The sequence below is a fragment of the Anser brachyrhynchus genome (genome assembly GCF_964034855.1).
Source record: "Anser brachyrhynchus genome assembly, chromosome: 5".
Lineage (NCBI taxonomy): Eukaryota > Metazoa > Chordata > Aves > Anseriformes > Anatidae > Anser > Anser brachyrhynchus.
Genome location: NC_137699.1, coordinates 40936452 through 40951404, shown reverse-complemented (window position 1 = coordinate 40951404; position 14953 = coordinate 40936452). Strand labels below are relative to the sequence as shown.

The following is a 14953-nucleotide window of genomic DNA, read 5'->3' as shown; positions in this document are numbered from 1 at the left end:
ATTTTTGCATCTACCTAGATACCTCTCCAGAAAGTATGTTTAAACAAACAAATTTCTGGGATCAATACAGGCGCAACTGGTGAAATCAATAATCTTAAAACCAATTAAATTATGTAAAGATGGCTTCTGGGCTTGGCCTTAAATGCTGGGAATTTATGAATGACAAATATTCCAAAAGGTAACATCTTGTATATCTTCAATAGGTATGCAAAAACTGTGGGTACTTTTGACCTTAATTTCTTCATGCCTCAGCTTCTCCATGAAGCACAAAGAAACCAGTCCTGCAGAAACACATTAATATCATTGTTTATTAAACCTATTATTCTTATAACATTGAATACTACAGAAAATCCCCATGGTGGTTACTCAAAATTCTGTTTTCAGGGAAAAGTTTGAACAGTATCCAGTAAACAAGGGATTGACACACACAATGAACAAAGATGATAAAAAAGGAATATATTGATTGGCTGTTCTCTGGATACTGTGTGAAGCAGGAATATTGTGAAATAAAGCACACATGATCCTGTAATGAAAAATGTTAACGTACCGTTTCAGAGAAAAGGGAGTAAATGAAGATGCTCACTTTAGAAATGCCAGAACTGAGGTTAACTCTTGATTAACTGGCTACTTCAGTTTAGCTTTTTGCATGCATAGCAAATAACATACAAAAACTGTAAATCTACAAAATACTCATAATTATTGTCTAAATAAACTGCCTTCATAGAAGGATGAATGTTCTGACAAACAACTTTGCTGAAAGCAAGACCATTTGCTTGCCCTATCATGCACTTCTTAAATCCCCTGTAATTTGTCAACTTTGAATGTAATACTTCTCCAGGGGCTACCAATGAGCTTTTCACATCTTGCTCATGTCATCCATTTTCCGCTTGATTAGTGGGGACCTGAAGTAATCTTTCTGCTTCACAGAACAACTAAAGCCAACGCACACGAAAATACCAGTATCTTAGGTACAGCTCTTAGCACAGGACAAAGGTCTTTGGGGATGTTCAGGCTCTTGGCACAATGAAGTGGCTGAGACAGATGAGGAAGAAACAAACATCCAGGCTGAAAAAAAGGAAGGATAAGTTAAGAAAACAATGAGGAAAGACAAAAGAAAACATTTTTGAGAATAAGGAACAGAAGAAAGCTGAGTGATGCTGAAGGTACAGTGTAAGATGTGGGAAGAGAGACAAGATAAACTTGTATGGAAAAACGGAAGAGAAGAACACAAAGCTCAATGTGCTTTTCAGATGTAGGTCAAAACACAGGAGTAAAACATAATATGAGAAAAAAATATATTTTTTCCACATCTTATTTTCTTTTATCTGACAAAATTTCTACGATGTTTTTATTTATTTTTTTTTGAACCTTTCTATTTTGAAGCATTTACATAGAGAAAATGTATCTAAAAAGCTTTTAATATTGAAATATTAAACAGATTACTCTTCTGAAGCTAAGTCAAATTATTCCAAGTATCAGGAAATAAAACTCACTTCTCTTTAACTTTCTAAAAAAAAAAAAACAAATCTATGTCACATATGCCACTGAATGAATCTTTGAATGCAAAAGTGAATGAGTTTAAAACTATGAGAGGTGGTTTTAGTGCCAGTATCTTTTCAACATCAATTTATATCTAGTACCACATCTTAATCTCCACTTCTCTCCCCAAAATATGGCCACAGATCAGTCGGTGTCCAAGCTACTAAAAACTAATGAAAATTGTAGACTTTAATTTGATAAGTTAAAAACTCTTCATGGCTTAATGTCATCTCTTTAAATGTAGCATAAAAAAAAAGCAACAGAGAGAAATGATTGACGCTCTTTAAGACAGTTACACTGCTTGTGAAGTTTTACATTTTTATTTTACATACAATTTGCAGTTCTAGTACTATATGCAGCATTTTGAAATAGAAAAAAAAGAAGAAAATTTGTATTCATACTAAAATGTTTGTAATTCTTTGGGGAAAAACACATCTTTAAAAAAAATCAAACCAAGTAAGGTCTTCTGTACACTCCATACTAAGGAAGCCTTGTCTGATACTACAACCTAGTGTCTTACACTTCCCTTTTACCACCTTTCGTTGTAATAATATCCTCATATCCTCCAATATCCTCATAAAATTCTTGGATTCTACCTATATATAGCTTCCTACTACAACACCTCCAGCTCACCCTTCAAAACCCAACTTACCTTTTTGTTTCTTTATATAGTAGTTATATATTGTGCACAGCTGTCTCCTGCTAAACAGTAATGACTACTGATAAAGTTCTTCCCACATCTACCTAGAGTGGGACATTGAGTTCCATGAAAACTGGGAACGGAAGAGGAGAGAGAACCCTCTTAGGGACCCAACCATTATTCTTCTGTCAGTAGCTGTTGAAAGCTGCTAAAAATCAGAATGTGAAAACTAAGACTACGTAATCATATATGCCTCTCTTACTTATGAAACAAAGGTAAAAAAAACTACTTACTTCATTGAAAATCCTCTTTTTTCCCCCTATATTAAAAATTAAGGTAATGCATTCTCATGTAGTGTTCTCTTGAGAAATGATTTCTATCCAGAAGAGGCTGTGATCTAAAGACCACAGATGGCTTCCAGTCACATTGGTACACATGAAAAGACCAGAATAATGAAAGGTCATCGAGAAGATGAAGATGAACCTCACATTTGCAAACTAGGACACCTTTAAACAGTTGTTTCTCATGCACTGTATGCACAACTGCTGTAAACACAGAGATGAATGTAGAGCATATGTGTACCTCTATCTCATTTTGTTCTCTGACTGAAAAGTGAGCAATGCAGATTTTTTTTTGATTTTTTACAGTGAGTGGAAGACTCAAAGCTTCTAGAAATTAAGTATATATAGCAGTAAAAACTTTGCAGATGGCTACCTCCTTGAGAAGAGCAGAGGTAGTGTTTGATGTATCAGGTGGTTAAGAACATAGCTTTCCCAAATCAAGCACTGCATATAGAAAACCAAATCCACTATGTGATGTTTACAAATAAGAATGAAGAACTTTGCAAATCTCAGATATTAACGTACTTTAGAAACAAAACAAATAAATCATTTGGTTTCCCTCAGACTGCATCCTGAATAAGAACAGATGAAACAAGACATGGTGAAACATGGACATGTAGTCCATGTAGAACCAGATGCACAAAGATTCTGTTATACTGCCTGGCACTTGTGCACTCTTCTGAGGATATGATACCCCCTGGAAAGACAGCAAGAGGCAGTGCCAAGGCTGACAAACCTGTATCTTACCTTTGTTTCCTTACTCCTGGTCCAGGAGGGAATAGTGAGTAAAGGAAAATGTTTACAGCAATCTTGACACATGCCTTGACTGAACTGATGATTCATGATGTTTCATGACATTTCAGTTATAGCAAAATATCCAAGATCAGTGGTATCAAAGCCTCTACCAAATTGAAGCTGTATTGGGTCACACAAATGGTTTTAATAAAAAATAATTCTAGAGGAGGCGCTGTGGATAGTGTCCTGCTAGGAGGGAATATTTATGCAACAAACAACCTCTCCCCGAATTATTCCGAGACAGAAACCACAGCCATTAATTATAGTGACAGAGCTTCTGCATGGAATACTTGCCCTTGGTTTTACAAAACCAGCTCTAGACAATTCAAGAATGTCATCAGACTTGTGGATGAAATTGGTTGATTCAAGCCCTGAAGCAAATTCCAAAATAAATTTAGGCATAACACAACAAGCAAGCAAAGGATACACTGTTGAGTAGGAAAACAAACAAACAAACAAACCCTGCATATACTGCAACTTCTAGATTTTGCCTGTATTTGTCCCTGTTTGGCCTTACTTCTTTCAGACAGAAGAGTTCTTTCAGTATTAATGTGATCCCAGCACAGGCACAGGAAAAGCGCGAAGTATGGTAAATTTAGGACGGACCCCAAGAAATTGCTTTGCAGATTTGCTACAAATGCCCAAACTCTTCTCAAGAGTCTAGGTGAAGCAGCACTTCCAGGTGAGATGCTAGGTATCATGTGCTGGACTCAGCACCACCCTAACACTGTCACACAGTCTAGATCAGAGAGAAGCAATGTGTGGCTGTTCAGAGCACCCACATGAAAAACTGTACCCCTTTATGTATACATCCCCGAAGATGACAATTGGTCTATTGCTCACATAATTATGCCTTTTCTTAGATAGCTGATTCTGTCTTATATCTGCAATGAATCTGTAAAGACTCTGTGGTATTTCACAGCTATTTTAATGCTATAAATCCCTGAGTGAACAACTAGAGTGACTTACCAGAGAGAATCCACCTTAAGACTGTAGGAGGAAACTATAAATTGGTTTTGACCTTTCTAAATCCAGGATGGTCTTGCTCTAGGTAGGACCATTTCCTGACTGTGAAACAGACTGAGTAGAAGGTTAAGAAATTCTTATGTCCGAATCTCATGACAGTTCCTGAAGCAATAGGAGAGCGTGAATTCTCCCTAGTGCATTAACAATTCAGGAGACTGAATAAAAAGGGAAGTTAGTGAAAAACATGAAAAAAGGAATAAGGCAGAATAATAGAATAATTCACTCAAGATTGCATTCCTCAGCTGTATACTAAATTTATATCATAGAAATCTGAAATGCACATGTAAATCTAAATCAGCCTGAGACTCCACACAGTGAAGTACAGAGTCACACACATGGTTATTACATGACTAAATCAACAAGCCATAGGTTTATCCTGTTTTGACATCAGTTTTATATAACTTCTTCCTCAGTGCTGTTCCACAGAACAAATCAATGTGGCAAGATGAAGCACAAACTGAATAAATGTATTTCACAGAGGCAATTCCATTTTCAAGGCCGCTCAAGTTTTGACTGCTATGAAATTGCAGTCTTTAATTTTGCTCTTAATTAACCATTAGGTTTTACAGGGAGCAGGGAGTAATTTTAAGAGGTCAAAAAGTGGAAAACTATCAGATTTTTAGAGGTGCTGAGGCAGCTCAAGACTGGTACTTAGTGTGATACAAAAAAATTAAGTGGGTTAGATACCTAACTACCATTAAAACTCATAAGAGGTAGGTATCCAAAACACTTAAAAACATCTGGAGTATTAGCTCCCTATTTACCTCTCTCTTACCAAGATCTCAGTTTTGTCTTCAGAAAAAGGCAGTTACATTCACAAAACATTTTCTTTCCCTTTCATATACTGTCCTTACCCAGCTTGCTTTTAAAACAGATCTACACCTGGTAATTCAATAAATGTGGCAACTTCCCCAACTTTCAGACATACCATTTAACTCTCTTTAAAGCCCCACTGGAATCAGTTCTGTGAACTCTTTAGATCTCTTGTTCCTCCCAGTTCTGATTCAAGGTACTGGCTTACCTCCTTAACTGAAATGAAAGAGCACTGCTACCACCCTGCTTTTCATATTGCTTGGGAAAGCAGAGGTGGATGTTCAGCACAAAGGGAGATCATCATTCTAGGACAATTTCTCTGTCTGTTAGAAGTGCCCAATCTGGAGGGGAGCTGGTCTGTTCCCACTATGCTCTGATGAGACATTGTGTTAGATCAACAGTATTAACCAGTACTCTGGTTAGGTTAGGTGACTTGGTTAAGGGTTTTCATGTTGTTCACCACAATATGCTGACCTTGAAACTGTCTATCAAGCTTATAATTTTAAGAAGAAATCAGTCTAAGGGAGGAATCACCTGTGTTCCTGTATCAGCACTCTGCTTTCTTTCTTTGCACCACAGGAAAACAAAAAACTGAGCTATGGTAAGTGTTCCACAGAAAGCCCACAACATTGTATTTATGAGGCAGACATATTTCTACAACCAGCAATGTCATTTGAAGTAGAAAGGTAGAAGAGATGAAAAATCAGTTAAAAAAATACTAGAGAAAGCAGCTACTTTTTTTTTTTTTTTTTTTTTTAAGACCCCAGAAATTTCTAAGATGTGAACAAATTTCAAAGGTAATAATAAATAAGTCTGAAGCAGTAGTTAAAAGCATGCCACCTTTTCATCAGATGAACATCTGAAATACTGAACAACAAATTATTTTAAAATTTCTATGCAAGCACTGAAAATGTGTTATTTCAGCTTGTCATTTATTTTTTAATTCAATTTCTATTACCTAGTTTTCAAGAGATGACTATTTTACACCTAAACTTAACTGTATAACCCTTGGCTAGACAAGGGCATTTGCAGGACAAAATGCAAGCTAAGACATTACAAAAAGTTAATATACATCAAATACTAGGGTTCTGTCCAGCAAAGTTCTACTCAGAAAAAAGTTGTAAGATAAGTTTCAGGGAAGGTGGCAGAGGTAGGGTTATATCTTTTTTTTTTTTTTAATTGGCACTTTCCAACAAAATTACAAATTTCTGGTATTATTTTTACCACTACTACTACTAGTAATAATAAATCTCGCTAAGTTAGTTCTATTTTTGCTAGGAAAAGAATGACCGGCAAGATTAAAAAAATAGCTTAAGAGATATGAAAAAAATATAAATATACACACAATCTGATAGACTAGAAAATTTAGAAAAGTTCAGCTAGTCACAAAAAATGCTGTTAATGATTAGCTGCATAACAAGAGATTTATCTCTGTCTTTTTTTCTTTCTTTTTGTGTGTGTACGTGTGTGTTGCAAAGGCAACACAGCCATAGTGCAGGTCTGTCTGTGCCATTCTTAGGCCACTTTCAGGCCGATTGAGAAAAGCTTGAAAGTAAACACAGGTGTTTTAAAACTGGAGCCGCTGTCACGGACAACCACAAACACCCTTAACTCTGATGTGGCAACGCCTCTTTCCCGCCCTCTCTTTTTTTTAAAGCAGTGCCCCAAAAGAACATGTCAAATGTTTCACCTTTCACCACCTCAAAATAACTTGGAGCTCACAGCATTGTCTGGGAAATTGCAAGCAAAGAGATCATTTTTTCATTCCTTTTCAGATGTAGCCAACTACAAATCAGTTGCATGAAAAAGAGCCATCCTATTTCTAATTATTTTATTTTCAGTGCCCACTGATATACCTGCAAGCACCATGTTTCAAGTTGAACCCTTCCTTTCTCGAATGTAATTCAGACTCCTCATTTTCATGATTCAGGTTCAACTAAAGACAGTTGGGGGATTTTGCAATAATTAAACGAGATTTAATCCAGTGGATAAGAGGAAAAATAAAACCAAAACAACGCAAAAAGCAAAAAAGCCCCGAGTCCCCCAAACTACAAGAATGAACCTTGATTTTCAATTATTGTGCAAGAATACGTACAGAACTGAAAAAGCACTTGCTTGTAAATTAGCTATTCCAGGAAACAGCACATCCTGTTCAGCAGCCCTGAAGTACTGACTAGAGAAAAACTATGAAAAGCAAAAGCTGACCTAATTCCCAGAAATTACGTTGTTAGTCTTCACTTATGCAGTCAATGTGAAAAAAAAAAAAAGAAAATAGTGATCAGGTGACAAAAATTAAACAGCTACTGCCAGTCCCACTATAATTTTTAAAAGCTGGTGCACTAACCAGAAATGGTGACATTTGGACTGAAACTACAGCCCCAGCAACACGCCTTGCCGCAAAATGCAGAACTAGTTCATAATCTGGATATCAAAATCTAGATCCAGAAAAAAATAGTGACAGTTTATATGGAAAATGGTGTGAGCCTCAAAACCTCTACCAACAGTGAACGTGCTGCAGACATATGTTCTTTTCAGCAATACTATATGTCAAAATCAGGCCTTGCTTATTGCAAAGGATGATTTTTCTTGTCAGTCTCAGCCTTCAGATTCCTGAACGATTTTCTTTTTGACATAGATGCTTACACACCCCCGCTTCAAAAACCAGACACCAGACTGTCTGCATGTCCTGTGCTCTAACTTAAACAAACATGAACTACTTCATAAGATAGACAGAGCTCAGGCATACATTTATTTATGTTAGGACACAAGCAGGATTTTTCTTTTTCCAGATTTTGTCCAGTGTGGTAAAGAGACAGTATTATTTATCAGAGGATCTGTCTGAATGGCCCTGAGCCTCCTCATCCCCTGTTAACTTCCCAGGGCACTCAAAAACATTCACAATCTCACAGAATAGTCCTCAAAAGATGACTTGCAAAATTAAATTATACATTAAAAAACAGTCACTGTTATTCCCTTTAGGCCATTTTATGTCCAAATTACACACTATTTTGTGTACGTTATTACAAGTCTAACAAATAATACATGCAAAACTTTGCTGCATCTAGCCAACAGAACACAACTGTAATGAATGTAAAGCATCAAGTTTCTGTCATCAGCCAATGTTACTCACAGTGCCGTGCATCACCTAACAAATTATTAAATTGCACACATGCACACTTCTTAACCTACGCATGCTAAGATTGCAGCAAAAGCCATAAAAAGCAATTGCATTCACAATTTAGCCTCATTTGTTGCTACTTCTGGCCTTTGCATTAAGCACACACGACTCGAAAATCATATACTATTAAGACTATTGCAGATAATGGAGAAATTAGACAACAACATTGTGTATAAATTAGAGTGTTTATGGGTTTGCATTAGAAATACTTTTCTGTTAAAATAGAAAGGAATTATGCTTGACTGTAATACAAAGCAATAGTTTAATTTGATCCATTAAAAAAGTGCATTAATACACTAACAGAGAAAGCCATTAAACATTTTGATAGCAACAATTCAGAGGCAGGTGAAAACAAAGGGAAGAAATGCTTGTTGAAATAACCCTTTTAAAGAACATAAATTTCACCCCATACAACGACACAGCAAAAATGGTGTTATTTATCTGCAGGTTTGGGAAAGCTCAGAAAGTATGTTTTAGGCTAACAAATTGGAGTTCAGGGAATTTAATCAAACTACTAAACACCATTAAACAGCAATAATAGATTTATTCCTCAGCACTACAGTGACCTCCTGGACAAAAACCAATTTCTCATTCTTCCAGCCTTTTGTATAGAAAGTTATTACTCAGTCACAAAAGGGGCTGATTTTTGAAGCAAGAAACTCACATTCACATTTTGAAAGACAAGGGGCACTTTCAGCTGCACCTAACTTCAAGAGAAGTTGTGGACACTCAGCTTTGGACACTTATTATTACTTGATGCAGCTCTGGAGAGCAACTTTTTTTTTTTTTTTTCCCCCCCTGCTATGTCTTGAAGACCTGGCATGAGAAGTTTAGTAAAACTGTAAAAAAGTACTACTGAACTTTAACTGTAAAAAATGAGCGTTCATAAATGAAACAAACAAAATGAGAAGCTGATTTCATCTATTAACAAATGGGGAGAAACCCCCCCCTCAGATTAAAAAATGGGGCCCTAATCTTGCAAGTTTTACTCGTATGAATAATATGTACTCACAGAAGTAGCTTCCTGTGTGAGGCTTACTGGATTAGGCCCCAATTTGTGAAAATGTTGTTTCTGGACTGAGACATGCTATTTTAACTTTCAGGCTGGAATGAAGTTTTCAGAGTGGAGCTCTTAAGCCCTAAAGATAGGGGTTAGAGTGGGAACAACGCAAGGGTGTGAAATACGCTGCTGCTGCTACGTCAACTTTGCTTGGTAACTTTTTTCAAATTACTAAAGAAAGGAAATATGAAGTCTGATGTCATTCTCTTCAAACATAAACACATCTCAGCAAGACTACGAGCCTTTTTCTCCAAAAGGATAACTGAAAAAACAAGAATATGAGAAGCAGACATTCCTCCATGAGGACAAAGTTAATAAAACATTTTATTTGGGAAGTAGACACGATACAATTGGAGTTTGAAGGTGCACTTAACTCTGTTCTAATGTTTAAAAAAAATTGACAACACTTGTCAAAAGATGTTAAAAATTGTTTTGTGGTCCAACAAGTCACTCAGCAAGAATAATTTTTAAGCAGCTTTTCCTTTTGTTGCAGTTAAAATTAAAATCCATGCTGTGTAATCCTTGGAGTCAATCTGTAATTAAGGGGATTTGAAGAGAGACCATGCATTGCATTAATGATAAAATTTAATATCTGTTTTAATACTCTAACGTAAGAAAAAACCCTAAGCAACATACAAAAAAGCAATCATCTCCCTATTTTGTGTGAACGTAGCATATATACACCATTACTATGTCTTGCAGCAATGCTGTATTTGATGTTAGCTTTTTGTTTGTAGACCAAATGTTTCAGGATTTAGCAACTACAGAGCTTAAAACTGCATCTGCTTGAAAGTTGGCACCCAGATTTAATAGGCTAGATAAACAGATTTTATTTTATCTAGTTTGGAAAATGAGTGTTTTTATTGTTACTGCTGTACAGCAACTCCAAATAGAAGTAGCTATCAGCAGCATTTCCAAGATTTCAGTCATTCTACCCTCAAGTCTCTCTCTCCTCCAACATCTAAGACAATTACACCTCAGCTGTAAGAAACAGAAACAGATAACGAACTGAACTAATTAATTTTATGGGATATTCTTAATTATTAGCATATAATTAATAATTAAAAGTCTAACAAAAAGTCTAATTAAAAAAAAAAAAGTATTTGGTGCACTCAGTCTCCCCTCTAGCCTACGTGCTCCTTTTCCAAAGAAAAATTTTGAAATCTGTCTCTTCAAAATACAGCTATTTGACACCAAGTAGTGGATTCAAACTACTTGCATATTTGTTGAATAATGGAGGCAAGCACAGTTCCATTTTTCAAAATAAAAACCTGCATTAAATAGTTCCGTCCTTTTAAGAGATAGGGTGAAGGATTGTAGTACCATGGCAATGAGGTATTTTATGATTCATTCTTTTCTTTTTTTCCAAAGAATTCAGTTAAGAAGTATGGTTAAAGTAAAGGTGTTCATAATGAGATTTTGGATGGAAAGATTTTGAAGGAATATGATTTTTTTTTTTGTTTGTTTACTGAGAAAGCATAATAGAGTCTTTTAATGTGGACATCAAAGATTTTTCCTATTAGAATGTCTTCTGGTCTGAGCTTTTCTGAAAGAACTAGTGAAGCATCAATGTATGCTTACCAGATCTTCTTGTATCTTGTAAGATACCTAGTTTATGAAAACAAATTTCAGCGGTTTCCACTCTCTCTGAGTATTGTTATAACAGCATAAATGTGTATGGCACCACCTTTGAGGCTTCGTATATTTGAGACCCAGCTCCATTAAAATTCAAGTGCATGTGGAACTCACAAGCTTCTAGATCAAAGTAACAAAGGGCTCCTTTCTTCTCAAAATTTAGATCTTATAATACTAACTATTAATGTCAGGAGGACTGCTCTCTGGAACAGTCACTGCTACATATGTGCAGAGTATCAGGGCTTAATCTACAAGACTACCTTCAGTGTTTGAAAGCCTTGTCCAAATGATGCTTGCAATGTAAATAATAATTTAAATTGTATTGATGTATTCAAAATAAGTTCTTAAAATTTTTCAGAATGCGTGGCCAAGATACTTGTAAAGAAAGAACTCTGTGTGCAAATCACAACATCTTAATAACCCCTCCAGCATCACAGTTATTTCTTTGGTAATCAAATACAAGCAAGCATTGAAATAATCATCTTCACTGTGATCCACAAAGAAACAGCAAATTTATGAAACTGAACGGAATCTGAATGTAACTAGTAAAACTGGGAAGGATGACCTCTGTTCTTGAGCAGAGAACCTATTTTGGAGATGGAAAGAACAGTATCAACAAACACAGTTCAGAAAATAAAGTCCCAGTAAGTTTCTTTATGTATTGAATCTAACTACAAAATGACATTTGAGTCTTTGAGTTTAATTTTAAATTGCAAATTTGGCTGCTTAGCAGCTTAACACAATCACCAGTTCACATCAATACCATGGTTAGGAAATACGATATGTACTTATTTAAACAATAACATTGTTACTTCAACTTGTAAGCCAAAGTTTTAAGGCATCTGTCTTCTAATTTCACATTTTTATTGCTTTTTCTTTGTAAGATATATTTACCTTATCACTAATGAAAGCTGAATTTTGGAAATAAGAACACAGCTGGCTGAATTCTGGAGGCATAAAAAATTGAGGTTTTAACTGACAACGTATTTTATAGGAGAAATCAGACCTTCTTTGAATGCTTCCAGTGAATAACTCTTTTTTTTTTTCTCCATTGTATTGAGCAATTTTGATTCAGGTACTTGAAGGAGCCAGCTATGCATGCAGAGTTTCTAAATATGAAGATCAATGTAAAATATGTTGAATTGAAATCCTAACGCATTGATATACTTCCGCTGATGTGAACCTCATTTTACACTTCTGACATCTTACAAACAATATAAAACAAGGTTAAGTACTTAATATGCCAAAATTCTATCTGTGCTTGCGTTAATCGGTAAGATAATATTACCTTCAGAATTGGTATAACACCAGTATGCCTGCACAGTTTTTTTTTTTTTTTTATGGTTAAGATCTGGAAACTAAGAATTACTACCAAATCTACAACTCAACTCCTAATGTATAACTTACTACTCTAAAGCTTATTCCTACAGAAAAGCCAAAGCTCTGCTGCCAGTGTATCTCATCAGAAAAGCTGTGATCTGCCAGAAAAGAGATGAAGAATATTTTACCTCATAAAGCAAACTTTCAGAGAAGAAAAATAAAAAGATCAAAATAAATATAATGCCGCCATTTGTTCTTTCTGCTCTTCAAGCACTTCTTGTAAAGACCTCTATACTGCCAGGATAGAAATACAAATCTACAACACACAAGGAGTACAGCTCCCCCTTTGCAGTGTGAAATTCTGAACAGCAGAGTCCACTTTTCCTTTATACCTCTGCATGGCCACACACTTAGAAGGCAAATCAGGATTTTGCTTTTATTTATGGGGAATAATAGTCATTTAAAATAATAGGGAATTATTATAAGTGCACTTCTGCACCAGACCAAATAAATAGATGGCAGTTAAAAAAGAGAGGCAAATCAAGCCCTGACTCCTCCAAGCACATGATGCCTATGCACAAAAATGCACTTTTTCTTTTGACTTCATCTCATTCTAAAACCTAGAAGTTTCTCACCTGGGAACAGACTAGTGAAGATTTTCAGGTTACAGCAGACAGACAGACAAATAGGAGCAAACAAATAGTATCTTGGGGCTTCTGAATCGAGGTTAGTCTACGGCCTTAAGACCATAATAAGACCTAATGTTTCAGTTTCACCCTTAATCTGTCCCCCCTTCTACTCCAAGTAGTACTTTACACAATCACTTGCCAGTATGGGATTCTCCAGTTCTGAACAGAAACTTGGATAAACTTAAACATACAAAGACCAAAGATTACCCTTAGTACGTACATACTATTCTGAAATATTTATATTGATCTTTTATCCCATCTCTGGTTTCCTCTACCCAAGATCTAAAGCAGATTCTACCAATTCTGAGAGACATTTTAGATAAGGAGGTCATGGATGGGTCAGAGCAAGACCTTTGCTATTTAATGACCCTGTAGCTTGTCTTTTACACAAGAGCTTAGGTTACTACCTTTTATACATTTTATTGTAGGCCAAATAACTAACATGTCATCATGCACTCAGGCTCATGATTTTGTTTACAGCTGCTGCTCAAACACAAGAGGATCATTTTCTTGTGCAGCATATAAAAAACAAAGGGTATACAGTAAGACATGGAAAAAATGGCTGTAAATTAATATTTATCACACTTTACGCATGCATCAGTATGATTTCATATGTATAAAAAAATAAGTTTTACAAAATAAAAAGTAATACAAGACAGTATCACTCCTCCTCATTTGTTAAATCTGGTATCTTGTCTCCAGCGTCATTAATTACTCAGCCTCTGTGAGAAAGGAAAAACTTAACATTGGCTAAATATTTTTGGTACTTGCTTTGCTTTATTAGAGTACTATATGGATACGTCTTTGAAAACTATGCCAATGTAAGTCTTAAGATGTGATGTTGGGAACATTTCTTTTATTCTTTCACACTGTAAAGCCACAGTGGGTGGTTACTTATAGAACTACGAGCAAAGTCCACTGAAGATTAGGGATTATATTATTAACATAAACTAATACTAAAGGCTTCTTTAAACATTGCAGAAAACAGTTACTGGTTTACGTACAAAATGGTTTCAGATTTAGAATATCACATCTAAATTGAGAGATTGAATACAATACATTAGTAGCACAAAGTGCACCAGGGGAAGTTCAGACTGGACACAACCAAAAATTTCTTTACCATGAGGGTTATCAAACACTGGAAGCGGCTTTTTCTAGAGAGGTGGTCGATGCCCCTTGCCTGTCAGTGTTCGAGAGGCATTTGGGTAATGCCCTTCAATAACATGCTTTAACTTTTGGTTAGCCCTGAAGTAGTCAAGTAGTCAGACTTGATGATCTCTGAAGGTCCTTTCCAACTGAATGATTCTATTCTATTCTATGTTTGGAAATATGATTTATAGTATCGGATTATGATTTTATATGATTTATAGTGGCAAACGAAAGAGAGAAGACATATGAGGAGCAGTTGGAAGTCATTTGGTTTGTTCAGCTTAGAGCAGAGCAGACTGAAGGGAGGCCTCATGGTGGCCTGCAGCTTCCTCATGAGGGAGAGTGGAGGGGCAGGCGCTGATCTCTTCTCTCTGGATACCAGCAACAGAACCCAAGGGAAGGGCTTGAAGCTGTGATGGAGGAGGTTCAGGCTGGATGTTTTAAAAAGGTTCTTCACCAAGAATGTGGTTGGGCACTGGAACAGGCTCCCCAGGGTCATGGCATTGAGCCTGCCGGAGTTCAAGAAGCATTTGGACAACACTCTCAGATACATGGTTTGATTTTTGAGTGGTCCTGTGTGGAGCCAGGAGTTGGACTTGATAATCAATACTGTTTAATATCCTTATCAGTGACATAGACAATGGGATTGAGTGCACCCTCAGCAAGTTTGCAGATGACACCACGCTGAGTGGTGCAGTTGACACAACAGAAGGAAGGGTTACCATCCAAATGGACCTGGACAAGCCAGAAAAGTAGACCCATGTGAAC

The 14953-nt window shown here is 36.1% G+C and overlaps 1 protein-coding gene across 19 annotated transcripts in view; it reads right to left on the bottom strand.

Annotated features, from left to right (window-relative positions):
* Positions 1-14953, bottom strand: part of MIPOL1 (mirror-image polydactyly 1) — a 192985-nt gene that overhangs the window by 74686 nt on the left and 103346 nt on the right. The window contains exon 10 of one of the 19 annotated variants that reach the window (XM_080592930.1): positions 325-1065. The exons of 16 other annotated variants lie outside the window; for them this stretch is intronic. In XM_080592930.1, the coding sequence (XP_080449056.1) occupies positions 922-1065 (144 nt within the window). In that variant the 3' untranslated portion in view covers positions 325-921. 2 more of the 19 variants (XM_080592933.1, XM_080592932.1) reach the window with 2 other exon arrangements.